Below are 21,018 nucleotides of genomic sequence, written 5' to 3' on the forward strand. Positions count from 1 at the left end.
TTTAGAACTCTCGTGACGCTCCCTAGCGTTGCCCGCGGCAACGAGTCACGTGGTCCCGGTGTCAGCGCGGACTGTTGCTCTGGGCAGCGAGCTGAAAATAAGACCGGCATCATATCGGTGCCTCGGTTATTTAATCTAAATGGTTTTCTTTTCACTTCTAATGAGTTTTCGGCACATTATAGGATTCCTGTAACACCAGGGGACTATGCAAAAAGTCTATATGCTGTTTAGAAAAGAATTAAATTCAACAATGGTCCCCGGCTACTTTAATAAGTTCTTACGTGCTGAATATTTGTTTTTCCCTTCAAACGGATCCATCATAAGAGCGTTATTTCAGAGAAACCCCGTGTCTTTGCCTCAGATTTACTCATATTGGAATCGTCTGACAGACAGTATTGTTTAGGAAAAGCTTTGGCTTATATCTAATCAATATTTAATTCCAAACGAAGTCAAAGAGCTGTCATTTAAAATGATAGATAGGATTTATGTCATCAAACGGAACATTATATTCACTCAATACGATTCTCTATGAAGCAAAAAGCAGTTCAAACTTTCCTCATTAGATTGTGGTGTACTCGAGGGCATACTGCCCCCTGCTGTTCATCTAGATGTAGTGCAACTGCCATCCAAGCAGAGAATCCCACCATGGCATCCTGTCTTTCATGACCGAGTCCCACTCAGATTCTCCGTGGTAGCAGGAAGGTGGTGTGATGTGAGAAATGTCGGTAGGGGTTGATTTGATCTTTACGACAGGTCCGTGTCCGCCAAATGATTCACTTGATGTAAGAAAGGGGATCTGAACACTTTTTGCTTTAGAGTTCTAATTAAATTTAAATATAAAGCATGTATATAAAATTAGATTACAGTTTTGAATGAACACATCCTGCAGTCACTGTTGATCCGAGTATCTGAGTCTTAAACGTGTTTACTGAGTATATAAAGCACTACAAAATCTCCACACTGTGATGTTACTGTACAGCATTTCATTCTTTTGTTTCTTTTTGTTTAGTTTCTTTGGATTGATTTTTTTTTGTATTAGTTTGAGTGTTTTTTTTGTTTGTTTAGTTTGGGTTGTTGTGTTTTGTTTGTTTAGTTTGGTTTGTTGTTTATTCTTTGTTTAGTTTTGTTTGTTTAGTTTGGTTTGTTTATTCTTTGTTTAGTTTGGTTTGTTTATTCCTTGTTTAGTTTTGTTTGTTTTGTTTGTTTAGTTTGGTTTGTTTATTCTTTGTTTAGTTTGTTTATTCTTTGTTTAGTTTGGTTTGTTTATTCTTTGTTTAGTTTGGTTTGTTTATTCTTTGTTTAGTTTGGTTTGTTGTTTGGTTTGTTGTTTTTGTTTGTTTAGTCTGGTTTGGTTTGTATTTTTTGTTCTTTTTTTGTTCGTTGTTATGTTTAGTTTGTTTTTCTTTTGTTTATGTTTGGTTTTGTTTGCAATTTTTACTCCAGTTTTTCTCTACATTTTTTAGTCATTGGCAATTTCCACTCATTATCTAGACATGGCTAAATGGTTTATTATTTTTATTCTTCCAATTAGTCCCTGCAGGATTTCAGGATTTTGCGACTGCAGAAATGAATGCAAAATCAAGCGAACTCCGCAATATTCATAAGAGCTTGTCATTTTACATTTTTTTTTTTTACTTACCGCACATTTTCCTCAGATTTGTGCTTAGACGCGTCTTGTGACGTCATCACCGCGCGCATTCAGCCAACGCCCTCTTCGAGTCACGTGCGTCGAACATGAGTATAGCTAGAAGCTCTCGCTTACCAGCAAACATCACTGTGGAAGAGCGTGCAGAACAATTTTGTGCTACTGCAATTTCACCTATTCCACAAAAAGTAGTGGTTTTAACGGAAAAATTTGGAAGAAGAAAACACGCAGCAAAATCGAGCATTTTTGGTCACAACATTAACCAAAAAACCTTTGCGAAATCCTGTACGGACTGAACAACGTTCCAGCACTGAGGAATAACTATACCAACGAAGGACACATACAGACGATTCCTAAACGCTCTCATTCCAACATTTTTCTGTTTTCCTGAAAAGAACTACATGCCAGGCCAATTAACAAACACGACCTGCAGCCAAAGCTTAATATCATAACCCACCCCGAAGCTGCATTATCGGCTGTGCTCCAGCAGGAGCGCCGTAGCGAATTTACATCTGTGGAGCACAAACGCTCCGTCTCTCTCTCTCCTGACACCCTGAAGGAAGAAAATGACAAAGAGCGCGTGAGGTATCAGTGACAGCCACGCCCACTCTCATTTTTCCTCACTTGTCTGTAGACATAAATGTAAACACTTGAATCCGCTGTTCAGGGGTTTAAACAGAGACAAAAAAAAAACAATCGGGGGACAAAAGAAACAATAAACATGGCGCATGAGAATACAGTCTCATAACCTGAAACATTCAGGCGTCATGGACTCTAATTGGCTGGAAAAGAGATACAGATGAGGAGGTTTGAGATGAGAAGGTGTGTGTGGTGTGTGTGTGTGTGGTGGATCAGTGTCTCCTTGCTGTTCTCTTACACCTGTGCTTTAAACAAACTCTGGTGTCATGTCACTCAGGAGCTGACGATAGAAAATCCTTCCCGGGGAAATGGAACCCGTCCTGTATCTATTTAAACTCGCGAATGCAATGTATTATAGCTTGTTTGTGCTATAATTACTTCTTGAACACACACTTATAGTGTATGATGATGATTATTATTATTATTATTATTATTATTATTATTATTATTATCTGTAGACTTGTCGAGACGCAAACATGAAAAGACCAACGCAAGCTACATGATACGAATTTCCCGAGGATCATGGGAAGAAGAAAATTCTCTGGTGGTTGTTTTTCTTTCTCTCCTTTATTTTCAGCGGTACTGCGAAAGCGACCTGACGAGTCCGATCAAATCAGAGATCGAACGCAAGCGGCTACTTTAAAACGGATGAATTAGGCCACTATGACGGATGCCTTGCCGTCGTTTCCTTACATGCTCGATGTTAATTTCCGGCGCATTCCGCAGCGCTAGCTCTGACGCGTAAAAGTAACGTCACGCTGTACGTTTTAACCAGGCCGTGTTAAAAATACAGAGCGTCCTCGGGTTCGGTACAGCTCACAGCTCTCTCCGAGCCTCTCTGACGCTGCAGGATTCCCTCGAAAGACGCACAGCCGAGTTCCTTTTAATTATACAGCCAGCCGTAATGTCCAGTCAGGGAGGAGAGGCGAGGCGAGGCGAGGCGAGCGCGACAGTGATGAGGAGAGGAACCCTCAAGAGAATCCTAGATTCAACACGGGCAATCATGAGCCTTTGGATCAGATAATCCAACTAAAGGGTAAACGGGGCAGATGTTCAGAGTCGAGTCGATCGATAAAGACAGGAGAACAGGAGCTGGGTTCGACGGCTCTAGGAGTCTTATAAGAAAGAGATAGTCCACCTTTAAAAAAAACAAAAACCCCATTCGATATGTTCATGTTGAAATTCTAAGCACTTAAGGGATCGCGTGATTACAAAATACATTTCGGACGCGGCTAACACGTGCTGTCTTCCGTCAGAGTATTCCTTTCTGTCTGGATTTCATTTCCATTTGATTTCACACAGTATTTTCTGTCTACAGTCATTTGGTCATCGATCGTCACTTTCACTCGTTTCACTTATTAATAAATTAGAGGAATTCTTCTCTGCCTCTTTTGTTCCACCACTGGACCACAGGAGAACGGTGCATTGTGTTGGTGATAATGTACCTGACGGATGAAGGGAAGGTTCGTGCACCATGTGATACGCCTGGTAATGTGTTTTATTGTCAGAGTGACACCTGACCTCTCTGTGTTGTGTATCAGTGTGTGTGCGTGTGTATAAAATAGAGAAGGGTGTCACCTTGAGCGTCTCAGTCTAACAAAGTGGACCGGCAGCTTAGCGCGTCTCCTATACTTCTAATAGTAGAATGGAAATCCGTGTATAATATTAATAGAGTGCATGCACTGCTGGGTTATTTATTTATTTATTTATTTCCGTGTGCACCAGGTCCACTACGAAGTGCACGTCTGAAGCCCCCTCAGCAGGGACTGAAGGTCATGACTAAGCCGGGATTTCCGGACCGCGTGTACGAGCGAGCGGCCGACGCTTTCCGAGCATCCTGCGTGGAGAAGACCCTGGTTTACAGGTATGCCAGTTATGCCCCCGTCCCGCACCCGGCTGCCGGAGACACTGGGAACGAGAACCACGCGAAGCAAAACGAGCTTTGGGCTTACGAGCTGGCATTCAACACTCTGAAATGTAAGTCGCGCCATTAAATAGCTTGTACTTTCGATTGATTGATTTCATTGACAGCGTATAGACTTGGTGAAATTGCTTAACTCCCAAAATATTACGTGAAAAAGTTGTAACGGTTTTTGTGGCTGGTTCAACATCGATACGGTAAGTACTGTATTCGCCGTTGCTTCAGACAATAAGCTCACCTGGGCACTGGAAATTTGTTCATAGTGGAAGTCACGTTTTATACATATGAACACACATTATACTAATGCATAGATCAGAACTACATAATACACGTCCTACTGTAAAATTCCCTTTCACTTAACACTTAATATCATGACCGTCTTCTACATCTAGCCTACGCAGCACTGATTTTCCCCCCGTAGATTTGACGTATATCACGATTAGGATTTAAAGCCAGATTTGAACAGACTGATTTTTGGAATTTTATTCTACTGGGGTTTAGATTTCAGATGGAACCGAGAGCCGCTGCTCTATTGTTGGATCATCCAACACAGAGAGAGAGAGGCAGAGAGAGAGAGAGGCAGAGAGAGAGAGAGAGAGAGAATGAGAGAGACAGAGAGAGGACAAGAGAGAGAGGATGAGAGAGGGAAAGAGAGAGAAAACGAGAGAGAGAGACAGAGAAAACGACAGAGAGAAAGAACGAGAGAGAAACAGAGAGAGAGGATGAGAGAGAGAGACAGAGGACGAAAGAGAGAGAAAGAGGATAAGAGAGAGGAAGAGGACGAGAGAGAAACAAAGAGGACGAGAGAGAGAGAGAGAAAGAGGACAAGAGAGAGAGAGAGGGCGAGAGAGGAAGAAAGAGAGGGAGAGAGAGAGGAAGAAAGAGAGGGAGAGAGAGAGAGAAAGTGGGAGGACGAGAGAGGAAGAAAGAGAGAGAGAGAGAGAGGACGAGAGGGAGAAAGAGAGAGAGAGGGAGAAAGAGAGAGAGAGATGGAGGACGAGAGGAAGAAAGAGAGAGAGAGGATGAGAGGAAGAAAGAGAGAGAGAGGACGAGAGGGAGAAAGAGAGAGAGAGATGGAGGACGAGAGGGAGAAAGAGAGAGAGAGAGATGGAGGACGAGAGGGAGAAAGAGAGAGAGAGGGAGAAAGAGAGAGAGAGATGGAGGACGAGAGGAAGAAAGAGAGAGAGAGGACGAGAGGGAGAAAGAGAGAGAGAGGGAGAAAGAGAGAGAGAGATGGAGGACGAGAGAGGAAGAAAGAGCAAGAGAGAGAGGACGAGAGGGAGAAAGAGAGAGAGATGGAGGACGAAAGAGGAAGAAAGAGAGAGAGAGAGAGAGAGAGAGAGAGGACGAGAGGGAGAAAGAGAGAGAGAGGACGAGAGAGGGAGAAAGAGAGAGAGAGAGAGACGGAGAGAGGACGAGAGAGTGAAAGGCTATGAGATAAATAATGAATGTTTCCATTCTGTGCATCGATGTGAAATCTCTCCCGTGTCGGACGCGGTACTCGACCTTCTCTGACCCGTCACGCTTAACTGTTATTCTCTGAGAGATCTCGGAGGGCTTATTACACATTTCGTTTTTTTTAATCGCTTTCGAGTGTTACATTTGACTAAATCTAAATCATATCACAATCGTATTAAAACCACACAATCTTTGAAAATGGTTCAAATTCAGAAGTAATGTAGTGATGGAAGACCCGGCAAGTACACCAAGACTTTCAAGTCAAGAAAGGCACGAATACCGAAGCATGTGAAGGACCTCCGGTACAAGCCCTAGACCCCTTAGTGGACTTGCAGGCGAGTATGACGTTGACTCTGTGGCCTGATTGCTTAATTATCTGTCATTTGAGCTGAATCAGTGGTACAGACAACAACTCAGTCATGGGCTAGTTCATCCTGACCTAGCGGAGTGCTCAGCTCTGCCTGAACGAACTGCGTTTGACGGTGAATCATTTTGGCGTCGACAAAAATCCACTCGTCCCCTGCAAACCTTTCACGGTGAGACACCACTCGTCACTGCGAAGGCGCCGTCTCACCATCCTGGCAAGCGAGTTTCCAGCTGTGATGCGAACCACGGATGGGTCCATCTGAGGAGTCTCGGAGTCCGAGACGGACGACGCCAACACGCGTGCTGAAGATCGATGTGTCGGCCATGTCGCGAAGCTGGAATCGACCAGCACGGGGCATGAATTCAGGGACAGACAGATAGTCCGTCAGTTCCAGAGGGTTGAAGTGTTCTACTCCCTCAGCATGGGAGGTCTATATACCTAATTCGCCTCCACGCTGAACTCGCTGGTCGGAGCCACCTGTACTGACCATCTCCCTGTGAGAGTGGACTGCTCCCTTTCATGAGACCCCCCTCCCCCTTCCTCTCTTGAGATTCGCGGTTTAATCACACACTCAGTTCAATTCAATTTGATTCGTATAGCGTACAATTTCATGGTACTTCCAGCGATACACCGTCCTCAGCAGTCTCCAGGCTGCACCGCTTTGAACTGGACTGAACCCGATTCTGAAATTCCAACACACCCCAAGGGGACTATTGTTCACAACGGTAGCATTCTCAGCAGGACCGAATCGGATCGGTGAGCAAAATAACGTCGTCCACATATTAAGGTGACCATCACCATGCTTGCATCCTCAGAACACCCATGGTGCTAGAGACAGGCCAAAAGATAAGACGTTGAATTCGAGACTATCCATGGAAGGCAAACCTTAAAAGTCACGTCTGTGCTGTGGACCAGTGGAAACGCTGCAGAGGCGTGAACCATTCTGGTTGCTGCACAGCATGAAAACATCTGACGCGATCAAAGTGCCAAAGATAGTCATGTTGCCGAGCTACGTTTTAGCGCACTGGAGAGCCTGGACATGTTCTCGCGAACATGTCAAACTCCATTTTAATGCACAGTCAGCGTCTAGCGTTGTCGTGTGTATGTTTCACGAGGTTTTGTTTTGTTTCGTGTCAGATCAGAGTGCCTAATTCCCACAGCCGGATCTCTCATCCATACTTCATCCTCCTCTCTTCCGTATGCATTATTGAAGCAAGCGGCAAATCATGTGGGAAGCTGCTACGGTCTGCCCTGGATTTTTTTTTGTTTTTTTTTTGTCGTTTTTGTTTCTACATCGTTATGCTCTTCCATGCTCTCGCTAGTGGATCTGATGGTTGCTTTTATAAAAAGTGTATAGAGATAAGCGACTCCGAGCCGAGCCGTGCTCAAACCCGGCTCTCGGATATCGACGAGAACGTTACGTAAGGAACAGAGCGTAATCAAAGACGGGGTGCGGGGAGGGGAGGGGAGGGGACGGCACACCACCCCCAGAGTGGTTTTTATTTTCATGTTATTCTATATTAAATGACATCTTTTATCCGATCCCAGTCCAAGCGCTGCTGGAGGACGTCCTGATCGACAGCTGCTTCCAAGCGACGCGACGAATGGCGAGTTTGCTTTTTTTTTTTTTTCCTTTTCTTTAACATTACTGGAACTCGGCCTTGAGGGTGAAACGAACGTTGTTTTTTTTTTTTAATACACCGTTTAGCCGGATGATCTCATGGCCCTGGCGATGGTCATGCTGTATGACCTGCAGGACAGGAAGTTCCAGCCCAGAGAGCCAATGACAGGAGAAGGGGAGGGGCTTGTAGAGGAAGTAAGGCTGGTGGAGGATAGCCTCTTCAGGTTTATGCAAAATTATTCAGAAACATAAGTTTATAATATATTTGTGGCTTTTTCCGTCCAAATATACTTGATACGTGTGTGTGTGTGTGTGTGTGTGTGTACGCATGTTAGATTTAGGACTAAGCTTGCGGCGTCTCTGGCTCGCTTCCGAATCAAGCAGGATCTGGTGTGTATCGATGACATTCTGCCAAAAAGTGTGAAGGAAAAGCACCAGAGAAAACACAAACTACCCACCTGTGCCTGGGTCAACACTCTCAAGAGCAGGTACACACACACACACACACGTCTATACTGTCCGACTAACATGTGCCACGTACACGTGCCACATGTGTACGCACACTTTGTTCTCCGCAGCGTGGATGAAGTGTGTGTGACGCTGAAGACGCAGGGCTTCGTCCAGGTGGATCCACACACACACCTGGAAGGGAGAGTGTTCTGTAAGGACACACACTGTCCCGATGTCCTGCTGTTTCCACGCCAAGCGCCAGAACTTCGAGACAAGACGACGCTGTTACTGGATCGCACGCTTATAATACAGGTCACACACTCGTATTATACGCACACACTCGTGTCCTGTATCTAATAAGTGTATGTATATGCAGCATGCATTATGTGTGTGTGTGTTTCTTAAAAGGAGAAGTCCCGCAGTCTGGCCGTGTGCGCACTGCGCCCCCTGTTGGCCAAAAACACGGATATTCTGTTAGCGGGGTCGTTCTCTGCGCACACCGTAGCTCACGTCGGCGTCCAGGCGTCGGTCTTTTCCAACCACGTCTACGTCTGCGGGCTTCCTGCCGACTCCGCCCTCAGGGAGGAGCTACACGTGACGCTCTCTCGCATTGGCTGCAAAAGTAAGAGATCCGAGCGAAATAAATATCCAGGCCATGTTTAAGCGTGAGTGAATACGACTAGGTATAATAATCAGTCCGAGGTGTGTGTCTAACAGACGTACGCTTGCTGCCTGAACGACTTGCTGAGCTGAGCGAAGGCGATTCGCGTCTCCAGAAGGTTCGAGTCGTTCTCGTGCTCCCCCGCTGCACAGCTTCAGCACTCAGTGACCCCATAGCGCATATCGTTAACGAGGACGGAGGTAACGGCAACACCGCGGGACTCAAACGCCACTCAAGTGACGTGCGATCGTTTCTTCGTTAGGGAAACTTTTCAAATCAGCCGTGTCGTTTTCTCAAGCAGACAGGAAGCTGCTGCAGGATCTGTCTCAGGGCGCGGTGTCCGACGCAAATCTGGAGCCCCTGATCCACAATCAGATACACGACCTGAGCCACGCCCTGACCTGTAAGAAACACACACTACTGTATTCCTAGGTTCTGAGCTAGCGGAGCTCGAAAGTCCTAGTGTTTTCCCCCTGAAAACGGACGGACGCGAGTTCGTCCGAAAGATCAGAAATGATGAAGTCGTTCAGGGGGATTTGAAGAGCTTTAACAGCTTCGCTCGGCGCTGCCTCACTTTGTAAAGTTCCTTAAATGAAAGCATCGAATGAATAAATATAAACGCAAAGTGTAAAGATCACACTAGCGGAACGAATAGTCAACTTCCCTGATGGAACGTCTGTATCAGCTGTTCCTGCGCCGCTCTCCCCTTATACGCATAGATTATGGCTAAGCCACGAGTATTACATTTTCACGCTGCAACGCAACAGTGACTTTCCATTAAAAGTGTGTGTGTGTGTGTGAGAGAGCATGAGGATGTTCTTTTACCCCAGAGCAATGTTCTTGTCCTTACATATGGCAGTTTTCCATTCAGTATACTTCTGCTGATCTACTGAGTGTGTGTGTGTGGGGGGATTCAGGTTTATATTTATCAGAAAATCACTTGTGTGAATTACATTTTGAATCATCATATGTAATTAAATTATAATCAGAGTTAAAAATAAAATAAATATAAAACGTTTCATTTTGGATCGTTGATGTTTGACTCCAACGTTGGGGTTTCTGTGATTCTTGAACTACAGTTCCCAAGGTGCACGGCGTGGTCTACTGCACGTGCTCGGTGTATGCCGAGGAGAACGAGCTGGTGGTGAAGAGCGCGCTCAAGAACGCCGCTGCCAGGACCAAGTTACGGCCGTTCAGGTAGGCATGCACGCTCGGACGCTCACACGCTCCATCCATCCATCTTCAGGGTCACGGGGAGCCTGGAGCCTATCCCCACGAGGCGGGGGGGACACCCCGGACGGGGTGCCGACCCATCGCAGGGCACGTTCACACACTACGCTACGAATAATTTGGAAATGCTGATCATCCTACAACACATGTCTTTGGACGACATCAATGATGACGTACTGTAGAGGACAAAAAAAAAAAAAAAAAAAAAAAACACGTCCATGGGGTGGAGTCAGACCTGATCTAGCTCCTCCTACCTGGGCGAAGTTAAGACCGAAATCTAGGGGGTGGAGTCAGACCTGATCCAGCTCCTCCTGCCTGGGCGGAGTTAAGACCGAAATCTAGGGGGTGGAGTCAGACCTGATCCAACTCCTCCTGCCTGGGCGGAGTTAAGACCGAAATCTAAGGGGTGGAGTCAGATCTAATCCAGCTCCTCCTACGTGGGCGGAGTTAATACAGAAGTACAGGGAGTGGAGTCAGACCTCATCCAGCTCCTCCTACCTGGGCGAACTTAAGACTGAAATCTAGGGGGTGGAGTCAGACCTGATCCAGCTTCTCCACCTGGGTGGAGTTAAGAACGAAATCTAAGGGGTGGAGTCAGATCTGATCCAGCTCCTCCTACATGGGCAGAGTTAAGACAGAAATCCAGGGGGTGGGGTGTTTTAGGCTGGACAAGTGTTTGTGTGGTGTTTTGTTTGGTGTTGTACAGCTTGGTAGGGTCAGGGGTTATAGGAGGGGTTATACTCCTTGGACATTTGGTTCTACAGTGAAGACTAACTTTAAATAAATAAAAGTAATCTACGTGTTGATTCTCAGCATTCAGCTCAAAGTCAGTAGTCATTAAGACACGCCGCTGTGAACTCCCTGTGTGTGCGCGTGTGTGTGAACATTTTACTGAAACGGTTTGAAAACGATATCTTAACGATGTCCAAGCTGATCTCTCACCCGGCGAACAATCTCCGCCTTTATCTCGGTTTTCACGTGACCGATTCGAAACACGTTCCTGACGGAGTAATGTTCTGCGTCGGGGTTTGAGAAGTGAAGGAATTAAAAACAACTCGGAATTTCTACTAAGACCATTTCAGAGATTAGTGTGTGTCTGTCTACACCTACACACACAGAGTTAAAAAATCAATTCCCTCCCGACACACCCCACTAAGTCCAACGATTGAAGTGTCAATAACCGTGGCGACGGTTCAAAAGCGTTTTATTAAGCAGCTCATGGGCCTGGAACACCTCGCGCTGTACGACTACATACGCAGGAACACACACGTCCACCGTGTTCAGTCGGAAAAAATGATATAAAGATCAATTTTTAAAAAAAAAAAAGCTAATTTAAAAAAGTCTAAAAGTCAAACTCTGGGGAGGGTGTGTGTGTGTGTGTGGGGGGGGGGGTATTTTTCCTTTTATTACGGGTTTGAGTCGGTTTTCAGTGTTTGTACTAATATCAGTGTACAGTATTACACGATATTAACCCCTCCCCCAAAACGCGATGAAACGTGTGCATCATTTAATCGTTTCTGCGCGTTTTTGCCGTCACGCGCCGTCATCGAATCCGCGTCACGCTGCGACGCGACCTGTTGCGTTCCCGAATCCGATCGTTAAGTTTCTAATGCGTTATCGTTTCTATAGTAACAGCGAGCATGGAGACTTTCGTAATCCTGTAATAATCTGAACATCGAAGAAAAAGAACCCGGACTCCATCGCGGCGTGGCGAAGCTGTACTGTGAGGAGACGTTCATGTAGCGCTTTATGGAAGGAGTCTCCGGTGTCAGAAATCTCAGGGCTCGGTATTTACCAGTTTAAATGCCGTTTAATGCTTCCGTTGTTTCATTCTTCACTAACCTCTCTCTCTCGTGCGCTCTCTCTCTCTCTCGCTCTCTATCTCTCTCTCTCTCTCAGGATAGTATCTACAGGATGGACGGATGAGGAGACGTTCTTAAGACTGCAGGCTTCGGACACCGGCGAGGGCTGCTTCCTCTGCGTGCTGAAGCGAGAGGTGTGTGGAAGGGAAACGCTGGCTGTGGACATTGAGGAGAAGAAAAACACAGAAACACACTCGGATTTAACCTTAACTGTACTGCTGGCCTAAATTCTGCCAGCACAGCACTGCCTTCGTGTAAATAATACATTCTGCTGTCTAACCGAATCAGTGCCCACGCACGCACACACACACACAATAAAATAAAGCCAGCATCATACATACAGCCATGTATTCTCGACACTAACACTGTGTAATATCAATGAACATGTCGTTAAATACAAGGTTTGATGTGTGTGTTAGGAAGCAGAAACCGTACAGAACATACTGGCACGTGCAGCGGCGAAAGGTCTCCTGAACGGACTGGCACTTCATGAAAAACTCAAGAAAACGAGGACGAAAGACAAACAAGGCGGAGCTCCGACGACTCCTCCTCTTCCTCCTCAACCTGACCCCTCGCTCACCAGCGCCCCAAGTGTTTCTGAACAGCTTCCCGTTGACCCCCCTCTCCCAGAAGCTGCCCTAGAACACGCCCGCCGTCCTGCGCATCCGAATCACGCTTCGGCCGCCGGACCCGTAGAGAATCGGGCTTCCGAGGCGGCGCGTCGGTACAAAAAGATCCGCAGGCGGAAATCTAGAGCGTCGAGACGCGGGGCGAAAACCAAGAAGCCCAGGACGCGGTCGTCTCGTAAGAAAGCGCCTCGCCCTCGCGTTCGACCTGCGGAAGACGTGGCTCCGTGACTAAAACCCGGACGAGTTTACGATAGAAATAAAGAGAAAGGAAGGGGTTAGTGTTTCTGATATGCCGTTTATTCTCACAACAGATTACATTTAGTATGGGGGGTACAAAGTAGTGTAGAGGAGAAGAAGCCATTGTTTCCACAAGAATTCAACTGTGTGTGCGTGAGTGTGTGTGTGTGTGTGTGTGTGTGTGTGTGTGTGAGTACCCAGGAAGTCATATCTCTACTGAATCTAAATCCCGTGAATCTGCACGCTCCTCTGTGGTCCTGTTCCAGAGATTGGAACAAGGTCCGGTGAGAACACTGAAAAAAAATGAGGGGAAGCTGTGCAAAAAAACGAAAAACAGTTAAACGCGTCAAACATGTCGAATTCGAGTGTGAAGAACAAAATGGCCGACGAAAACGACAAATCAAAATGTAAAAACAAAGTGTTTTCGAAGCCACTTCAACAATACCTCATAACAGTTCCCTCCCCAAAATAGCTCAGCGACCCGGTTTCGTTATTTCTCGTCGTGGAGCGATTTCTTTAGTGCGAGCCACGGTCGAGAGAACGTCCGAGCGCAGGTTACGTACGGATATAAAATAGAATAAATAAAATTTTAAAAATCATCTGTTCTGTTCCGGGCCAACGTCCTTCTGAAATTGTCCCTCGACATGCGACGCGAAAGGCGTCTCTCTTATTTCTGATTTCGCTTCGTTTTCCTCTCGAGCTAAAAGAATGCATAGATTAGACACTTACGGCTCACGGCCCGAGCTCTCGTACGGCTAGTGTCTCTAGAAGACCCGTAAAATAAATTCTTTCCTCCCGCTCTTTTCCTCTCCGGCGGTTTAACACCACCACGTACAGCGAGTTGAACGTGTTCACGAGACGTCTGGAGGCAAATCATATACGTGAAAAAAAAATAAACACGTAATAACATATACATGTATTTTTTTTAAAAAAAACATAGCTTATGATGTGATATGCACTTGCAAAGTGTTATATGGATACTGTACACACACGTACACAAGTGACATCTCGAAACCGGACACGGTGATGAGATTAGGACCACAGTTGACACGGTAGGAAGGACTACGCACTCCAGATCACAGATAAGCTGATGTCAGGCGTTAAAGCGCACCGGTTCCGGCTCTGAAACGGGCCTAATTTTGTTTTAAAGGTCTCATACACGCATCCGAGGTCTACAAACACTTTAACGTGCTCATAATTTAAACTGCATCATTACCTTTTTTCCCCCCAGTGTCACAAACGATTCGTTAAATGATCCGTTCTAAATGATTCGTTCTGAACTTCTCCTTTCAGAGAGCGTACTCTGCTCTGATTGGTCTGACTTCCCGGTCTCTCGTGATTGGTCTACCGCTGTCAGCGTGTTTCGAAAAGGAAACGCCCACTACTGTAACGGGTTTCAGCCGATGAAGAGCAGAGGCGGGGCTTTTTGTTACAGACCTACGTAGGTTAGTACAGGAAGTAAAGTCCGGAATCACTTAACGACTCGATTCAGCCGTTCGGAATCGATTCCTTCTTTTAGGAGTCGATAACTCCGTCTGTCCCGCGCTTTGATCTTTGAAACTTTTTACATTCACAAACAGCTACGTCGATAACACACTACACGAGACGGAATATCTGAGAAACCATAACAGGTGCGCTTTGAACGCCGATTCGGCTCCCGGGACGAGCGTGTCTTTATTGTCGCGTCCTTTCACCACCTGGAAGCGGCGCTCGGACGCTGAACCGAGCTCCTCGGCGTCCGAACGTCGCTCCGGACATGCCTTAAGCGCGTGCGCGGTTTTGTTGCCATTTCGTCGTCACGTCAGCGTCCAAGTCGTAAACAAGCTTTAAAAGGAAACCAAAGAAGAAGGGAAAAAAAAGGCATCTTCACTGAGGCAATATAAAATAAGCGACTCCACAGGACATCATTTCTCGGCGTCGAAGGGTTCGATCCGTCAGCACGGGCTTTTTTTTCTTTTTTAAACGCGGAGTTGCAAAATCAGCCTCTTTCTCTTTCAAACCCAGTCTTTTGTTGTTTTTTTTTTTTGGTGAAAAGCTTTGATCTGTATTTACACGGCAACACTCAGCGTCACAGCGTTGTCTCTCGTTTGTTCGCTTTTTAAAATAAAAAGTATTTATTTTGAATCTGTCCTCTCCTCTGTCCATCTCGACACGGATGAAGGCTGTGAAACAGGAAGTAGGAACGCATGCTGTGTGAATGAGAGCATCGAAAGATGCTATAGTTCTGATGAAGCAGCAGCAATGTACACACATACAGCTCTCTCTCTCTCTCACACACACACACACACACAAACACACACACACAAACACACACCTTACAGCCAGCTGGGATTGTACAGAGGAAGCTCTAGTGAGGTTAAGTGTTTGATCTGTCTGGCTTTTCATGCACACACACACACACACACACACACACACACACACACAGGAGGGTGCTCCACACTTCTCCTAAACCATGTACGGTGTCTCGTATCATGCGCCGGAGGTGTGGTCACCCCATGCAGATAAGCACATAACACGTGATTGGACACAGAGGAGGCGGAGCCACGTTATGCTAGAGGTGAAGCACGATCGGTGTGTGTCTGTTTATAGAAGAGTGTGTTTTTCCGATGCCACAGTAACAGGAGTGGGTGTACGCATGCCGAGTCTACGTGTGAGAGTGTGTTTGCGAGTGTGTGTGTGCGAGTGTGACTATTGTGGCAGCTCCGTGACGGGTCTCTTCTGTTTGAGAGTGTCGATGAGAGACAGGACGCCGCGTTTGACGCTGGTGGAGACCCGGCGCGTCACTGAGTCGGAGGGCGGGGCCTGCGAGCAAGACTTCTGCGACGGTGGTCGCGCCACCAGACACTTCTGGTATCGTAACTGCAGTGGGGGAGAGAGAGAGAGAGAGAGAGAAAAATGGAAACTGCTATTAAAACCCGCCAAAATCCCGTAGATTACAACATTTCATTTTCCGAGGTAAAGAAACACACAAAGTCCCTCAAATTAAACAAATATCATGTGCGAAAACTGGGACAACAATCCTGCCGAAAAATTCCACACTCGCACCCGAGCCTCCAACCGGGTACTCACGAAATGAAATCCCACACCAAATGAAACATGTACTCAACCCTGAACAGTCAAATCCAATTAGCTGAATATCTGAAGAACAGGAACCTGAGAGAAAGACGAAGTATAGTGCTGATCCCAATTTAGAAACTGAAAAAGGAAGACACACTAAAACCTATAAACTCTGAGAACAAAGACTCTGTAAACACGGAGCTACAGGAAGTAAAAACAGAGACACACTTCAGTCTGATCTGTCCAAAAACTGTGTGAGTGAGGGAGAGAGAGAAAGAGAGAGGGAGTGAGAAAGAAAGTGTGAGAAAGAGAGAGAGAGAACAAGTGAGAGAGGGGGGAATGAGAGAAAGAAAGTGGGAGAAAGAGTGAGAGAGAGAGAGAAAGAGTGAGAGAGGGGGGAGTGAGAGAAAGAAAGTGGGAGAAAGAGTGAGAAAAAGTGAGAGAGGGAGTGAGAGAAATAAAAGAGAAAGAAAGTGAGTGAGCGAGAGTGAGAAAGAAAGAGTGAGCGTGAGAGAAAGAGTGAGAGAGAGAGAGGGGTAGGGAGAGAGAGAGGGGTAGGGAGAGAGAGAGGGGGGCAGAGAGAGGGGGGGCAGAGAGAGAGAGGGAGAGGGGGGGAGAGAGAGAGGGGGGGGGAGACAGAGAGAGAGAGAGAGGGAGAGACAGAGGGAGAGACAGAGAGAGAGAGAGAGGGAGAGGGAGAGAGAGAGGGGGAGACAGAGAGAGAGAGAGAGAGAGGGGGAGAGGGAGAGAGAGAGGGGGGGAGACAGAGAGAGAGAGAGAGGGGGGGAGAGAGAGAGGTGGAGACAGAGAGAGAGAGAGAGAGAGAGAGAGGGGGAGAGAGACAGGGAGGGAGAGGGGGGGGGGGGGGGGGGGGGGGGTGATGGAGTCCTGGTTTGATCATCAACACTACTGACCACACTCACAGCTGTAGGGTAAAGCCTAGGTTTATATTAATGCCCGTTCTAATACACTGTTGTTTCTATGGTAACGGACACTAGTGGTGGACACTGTACAGATATAAAAGGTGCTGTTATTTAGCAAAGACAGTCGTACAATCATCGGTACGGTGAAGTTTTCTGTGAGGAGACGCTGATTTATTTAATGCTTGTGGAAGGAGTCTCCAGTGTCAGTGTTTCTGTAAGCAGTCTGCGGTGAAGGAATGACTGGAAGATATTCAGTGTTTGGGCTGGTAACAGGACCAGAGCTCTTCAGAAACAGCCACAGGTAATCTCATCGCGGGTTTAAAGTAGCGGTTCGTCATTTTACAACCGAACAAATATCTGAGGTGATTCTCAGGGTTCAGGCACTGACCATGCACGCGGCCTGCACCGCCTCGGACACGCTGCCCGCGTTGGGTTCGCACCAGAACACGTGGCACTCAAAGTGCTGGCTGCCCGTGTCCATGATGAAGGCGAACGAGTGCACGTCTCTCCCCACGCCCATGAACGACAGGAAACGCACGCGGCACTCCACTAGGACTTCCTCTTCCTCTTCCTGAAACAGGAAATCGTCACATCAATTGCACGTGTATGATTTTTTTTCATAACGTTATGATCATAACGTGAACCTATTGGGCTTTAAAAAAAAAAAAAATTTAAGTTATTATTATTGCCTTCTCTTTGATGACCGTGACTGTCGCGTCCGCTACATTCAGCATCACTGGGATCCAGTCGTCTCGGGCTGATGATGTCATCAGGCTGTCCACTGCGCCGTTTAGAATGTCCATGCCTGAGAGAAAAACGAAACAAAACCAGGTCGGTTCATTATATCGACAGATAAACTCGGGTTCTGTGTACACGTTTCTGAGAGCAAGCGCGTGTATCGTACCGATGGGTCTGGCTACTGGCATCATGCCAACATACAGGACCTGAAACTTCTGCACCAGTTCAGTCTTTGGTGTGGGGAACTCTGCTAAAGAAGACAACATGCGTCTCACGTTAATTAATAAATGCGTACACACATGATCTCATCATGCACACAGAGAAACACGTCTGAGGAGGCGTTACCCTGCAGCGGGACGTCGAGTCCCGTGTGGCTCCTGTCCTGCAGAGATCCTCCGGCCATAGCTTTGGCATTCTTACGCTCTGCCATGATCTAATAAACACAATATAACACACACACAAATAACGATTACACAACATATCCACTCGTACTGGATATACGGTACACGTACAATCCGAAGAATTACACGTGCACTAATTCAGCATGATTTCTACAGAATTCTGGAGCATAAGATAAAGCTAATACGTGGACATATATATATAAAAAATAGCATTTCAGACGTTTCTATTAATACTCCTAGTTTAATTTTAATTCTCTTCATCCTGTAGTTAAAGCGGTCACTCTCCTTATCTTAATCCCATAGCAAAAATACTCTGCTCTCATGGATCTAAAAGAATTGCAAACAAAATATCTTCGTTCAATGTAGGTGTGCAAGAATAATTGGCACCCTTTTGGTCAATACACTGTGCTACCTCCCTTTTCCAAGATAACAGCTCTGAGTCTTCTCCTATAACGCCTGATGAGGTTGGAGAATACATGGTGAGGGATCTGAGACCGTTCCTCCATACAGAACCTCTCCAGATCCTTCACATTTCAAGGTCCACGCTGGTGGACGCAACTAACATCTGCAGTTCTCCAGCTGTGATCCTTGGAGATGTTTTATCCACTCGAACCGTCCTCTTCACAGTGCGTTGAGACGATACAGACACGCGTCCAATTCCAGGTTTAATCATAACATTTCCAGTTCACTGGAACTTCTTAATTATTGCCCCGATGGTGGAAATGGGCGTTTTCAATGCTTGTGCTATTTTCTTACAGACGCTTCCCATTGTGTGAAGCTCAACAACCTTTTGCCGCACATCACAGCTATATTCCTTGCTCTTATCCATTGTTATGAATGACTAAAGGAATTTGGCCTATGTGTTACCTCATACTTATACACCTGTGAAACAGGAAGTCATGGTTGAACAATTTCCCGTTCCTAATCACCCAGGTGTACTAAAAAAATTTAAAATACCAATGGGAATATACTTCAAATATATTTTTCTCAGATGAATTCATAGTGGTGCCAATAACTGCTGCAGACCTACATTTAACAAAGATTTTCTTGTGGATAAACCTGTGTTGTGTTCGCAATTCTTTGATGTTCATGCGAGCAGAGTATTTTTTGCGAATTTTCTGAACAAAAGATCAAAAGGTTCAACAATAAAGACAATTTTTATAGCCTTCTTTGCTCATATTTTCCGAGGGTGCCAATATTACCGGAGCGCGCTGTCACACTAAATTTTCCGATAGCTAGCAAACAAAGGGGGGAAAAAAAAAACCCAAACAACCTCCTAATCTGAACCGGTTCCATACGCCGAAACAATATCGGACACGGATCTCTCGTGTGTGTACGTCCGGTACGCGTCCCGCTCTAATCCGCACGCTGGAAGACATCATGCGCGTACGTGTGTGCGTGCGTGCGTGCGTGCGTGCGTGCGTGCGTGCGTGCGTGCGTGCGTTCCCTACGGACTGAATTAATTCGTAAATAAGCCTGAAGGCGAAAAGCACAAGTCGGGCCAAATCTCTAATTCCCTTTGCGCATGGAGCAACATCAATTACTCGTGTCCTTAATCAAAAGAGCCGTGTTTGCCACACAGCAGTCCCGGGAGCCTCGGAGTTGATTTGAATGAAGCACTGCGGAGGTTTTACAGTCTTGTGCGGTTCACACACACACACACACACGCACGCACACACAGAACTTGTCGATAACTAGCTATATTAGAGATTGAGGGAAATACAGTGTACGAAACAGATTATAACAGCACATTTGTTTTTATTTGGGCGGGGTGGACACGACTGGATGAAGAGGTCGGTGTAGACGATCTTACCCGGGAGCAGATTTCATGCAGGCTGGTAGCGATGGCTTTGGCAGGCGTGTCACAGCGAAAAACATGACATTTTAATATCCGTGTGTCTTTATCACGTGCTACGTAGGCAAAATCCCTAGAAGGACAAAAGCAAAGATTTAGACACACACAAGACTTAGTAAATGAGTCTGTGTGTGTAGTGTGTGTGTGTGTGTGTGTACAGTTTGATTCACACCAAACATGTTGAGTGATACAAAGGAAAGCGCGGTGATAGGGACGGGTTAAGACGGAGCGTTACCTCTCTCTGAATCCGGGACAGCAGTGAAGAAAAGAAGAGCAGGAATTAAAGAGAGTAGAAGACACACACACATCTCAGAAAGCTAAACGTAATGACAGCTGATAGGTAAGCCTCAGGATGTCGGCGTGTGCGTGTGAGACAGCGACGTGCGTGTTAAAGCCGTGAGACGTGATTTCACATATCAAGGCTGCCTCCGGTAACATCGGCGTGTCCCCGAATGTAAAACAGTGAGACGATTAGGGAGTATTACGGAAAGAGAGCGAGAGAGAGGAAACGAGAGTGAGGAAAAGATATGGGAAACTACCCCCCCCTTGCCCCTCCCCCTAAATCAGTCGTAATTTAAGACGTGAGACCAGCATTTCCTTCTAATTTGAAATGAGACTTCATTTGCCACCCCAAGCCCCACCCACTAGCGTATTTCTCACCCATCATGTGACTCTCTACCTGTGAAGGCTAGCAGGTGCTTCCTCCAATACGCGTGAAGCCGCCGCCGTCGCTGAACTGCCGCTCGCGATATGTCACAGGGCAGCGTGACACGCTCGGGCGTTTCCTGTCACCGTGCCGACCGTGTCACAATAAACTACAGCTCCGAATGATCAGGCACACACACAAAAAAAAAAAGAGAAAGGGAAAAGGAAAAAAAAAAAAAAGGGAAAAGTGAAGGGTTAATGCAAGAAGAGCTTCAGAGCGCACCAGGAACCAGAACCCTGAGGATCTCCTGAAGATCTCACGACCCTGAGGATCTCCTGAAGATCTCACGACCCTGAGGATCTCCTGAAGATCTCACGACCCTGAGGATCTCCTGAAGATCTCACGACCCTGAGGATCTCCTGAAGATCTCACGACCCTGAGGATCTCCTGAAGATCTCACGACCCTGAGGATCTCCTGAAGATCTCACGACCCTGAGGATCTCCTGAAGATCTCACGACCCTGAAGATCCCCTGAAGATCTCACGACCCTGAGGATCCCCTGAAGATCTCACGACCCTGAGGATCTCCTGAAGATCTCACGACCCTGAGGATCTCCTGAAGATCTCACGACCCTGAGGATCTCCTGAAGATCTCACGACTCGTATTTCACTCTGAACC

The 21,018-nt window shown here is 46.5% G+C and overlaps 2 protein-coding genes across 17 annotated transcripts in view; one reads left to right on the forward strand and one right to left on the reverse strand.

The window, feature by feature from the left end:
• The first annotated feature begins 1,749 nt into the window (after positions 1-1,749).
• LOC108260753 (putative methyltransferase NSUN7) lies at positions 1,750-13,601 on the forward strand. Of its 7 annotated transcripts, none has more exons than XM_053677507.1 (12): positions 1,756-2,230; positions 4,010-4,261; positions 7,579-7,637; positions 7,739-7,875; positions 7,987-8,139; positions 8,230-8,413; positions 8,510-8,723; positions 8,819-8,962; positions 9,061-9,165; positions 9,842-9,959; positions 11,892-11,988; positions 12,274-13,601. In XM_053677507.1, the coding sequence occupies exons 2-12, from the start codon at positions 4,060-4,062 to the stop codon at positions 12,709-12,711; spliced, it is 1,851 nt and encodes a 616-aa protein (XP_053533482.1). In that variant the 5' UTR covers positions 1,756-2,230; positions 4,010-4,059; the 3' UTR covers positions 12,712-13,601. The 7 variants fall into 7 exon arrangements, with proteins under 7 accessions (XP_053533485.1, XP_053533484.1, XP_047008346.1 ...); XM_053677508.1 differs by having other exon boundaries at positions 1,759-2,230; positions 9,064-9,165; XM_053677510.1 differs by having other exon boundaries at positions 1,750-2,230; positions 7,987-8,413; positions 11,892-12,108; positions 12,274-12,385.
• Positions 12,763-21,018, reverse strand: part of apbb2b (amyloid beta (A4) precursor protein-binding, family B, member 2b) — a 33,115-nt gene continuing 24,859 nt past the window's right edge. For 8 of the 10 annotated variants that reach the window (XM_053677494.1, XM_053677495.1, XM_053677493.1 and 5 more), the window contains 6 exons: positions 19,653-19,767; positions 17,784-17,871; positions 17,605-17,688; positions 17,390-17,505; positions 17,089-17,271; positions 12,763-15,579 (listed from right to left, as the gene is read on the reverse strand). In XM_053677494.1, the coding sequence (XP_053533469.1) occupies positions 15,409-15,579; positions 17,089-17,271; positions 17,390-17,505; positions 17,605-17,688; positions 17,784-17,871; positions 19,653-19,767 (757 nt within the window). In that variant the 3' untranslated portion in view covers positions 12,763-15,408. Of the gene's footprint in view, positions 15,580-17,088; positions 17,272-17,389; positions 17,506-17,604; positions 17,689-17,783; positions 17,872-19,652; positions 19,768-20,373; positions 20,768-21,018 lie in introns of those variants that run through there. The other 2 variants (XM_053677501.1, XM_053677497.1) reach the window with 2 other exon arrangements.

The sequence above is a fragment of the Ictalurus punctatus genome, chromosome 29 (assembly GCF_001660625.3).
Source record: "Ictalurus punctatus breed USDA103 chromosome 29, Coco_2.0, whole genome shotgun sequence".
Taxonomy (NCBI): Eukaryota; Metazoa; Chordata; class Actinopteri; order Siluriformes; family Ictaluridae; genus Ictalurus; species Ictalurus punctatus.

Bases quoted from the DNA above. Each gene is read 5' to 3' on its own strand.
- LOC108260753 (XM_047152390.2), top strand. From the start codon at position 4,060: ATGACTAAGCCGGGATTTCCGGACCGCGTGTACGAGCGAGCGGCCGAC. The intron at 7,876-7,986 runs GTTTATGCAAAA...TACGCATGTTAG, and splicing joins GTGGAGGATAGCCTCTTCAG to ATTTAGGACTAAGCTTGCGG. The intron at 8,724-8,818 runs GTAAGAGATCCG...TGTGTCTAACAG, and splicing joins CTCTCGCATTGGCTGCAAAA to ACGTACGCTTGCTGCCTGAA.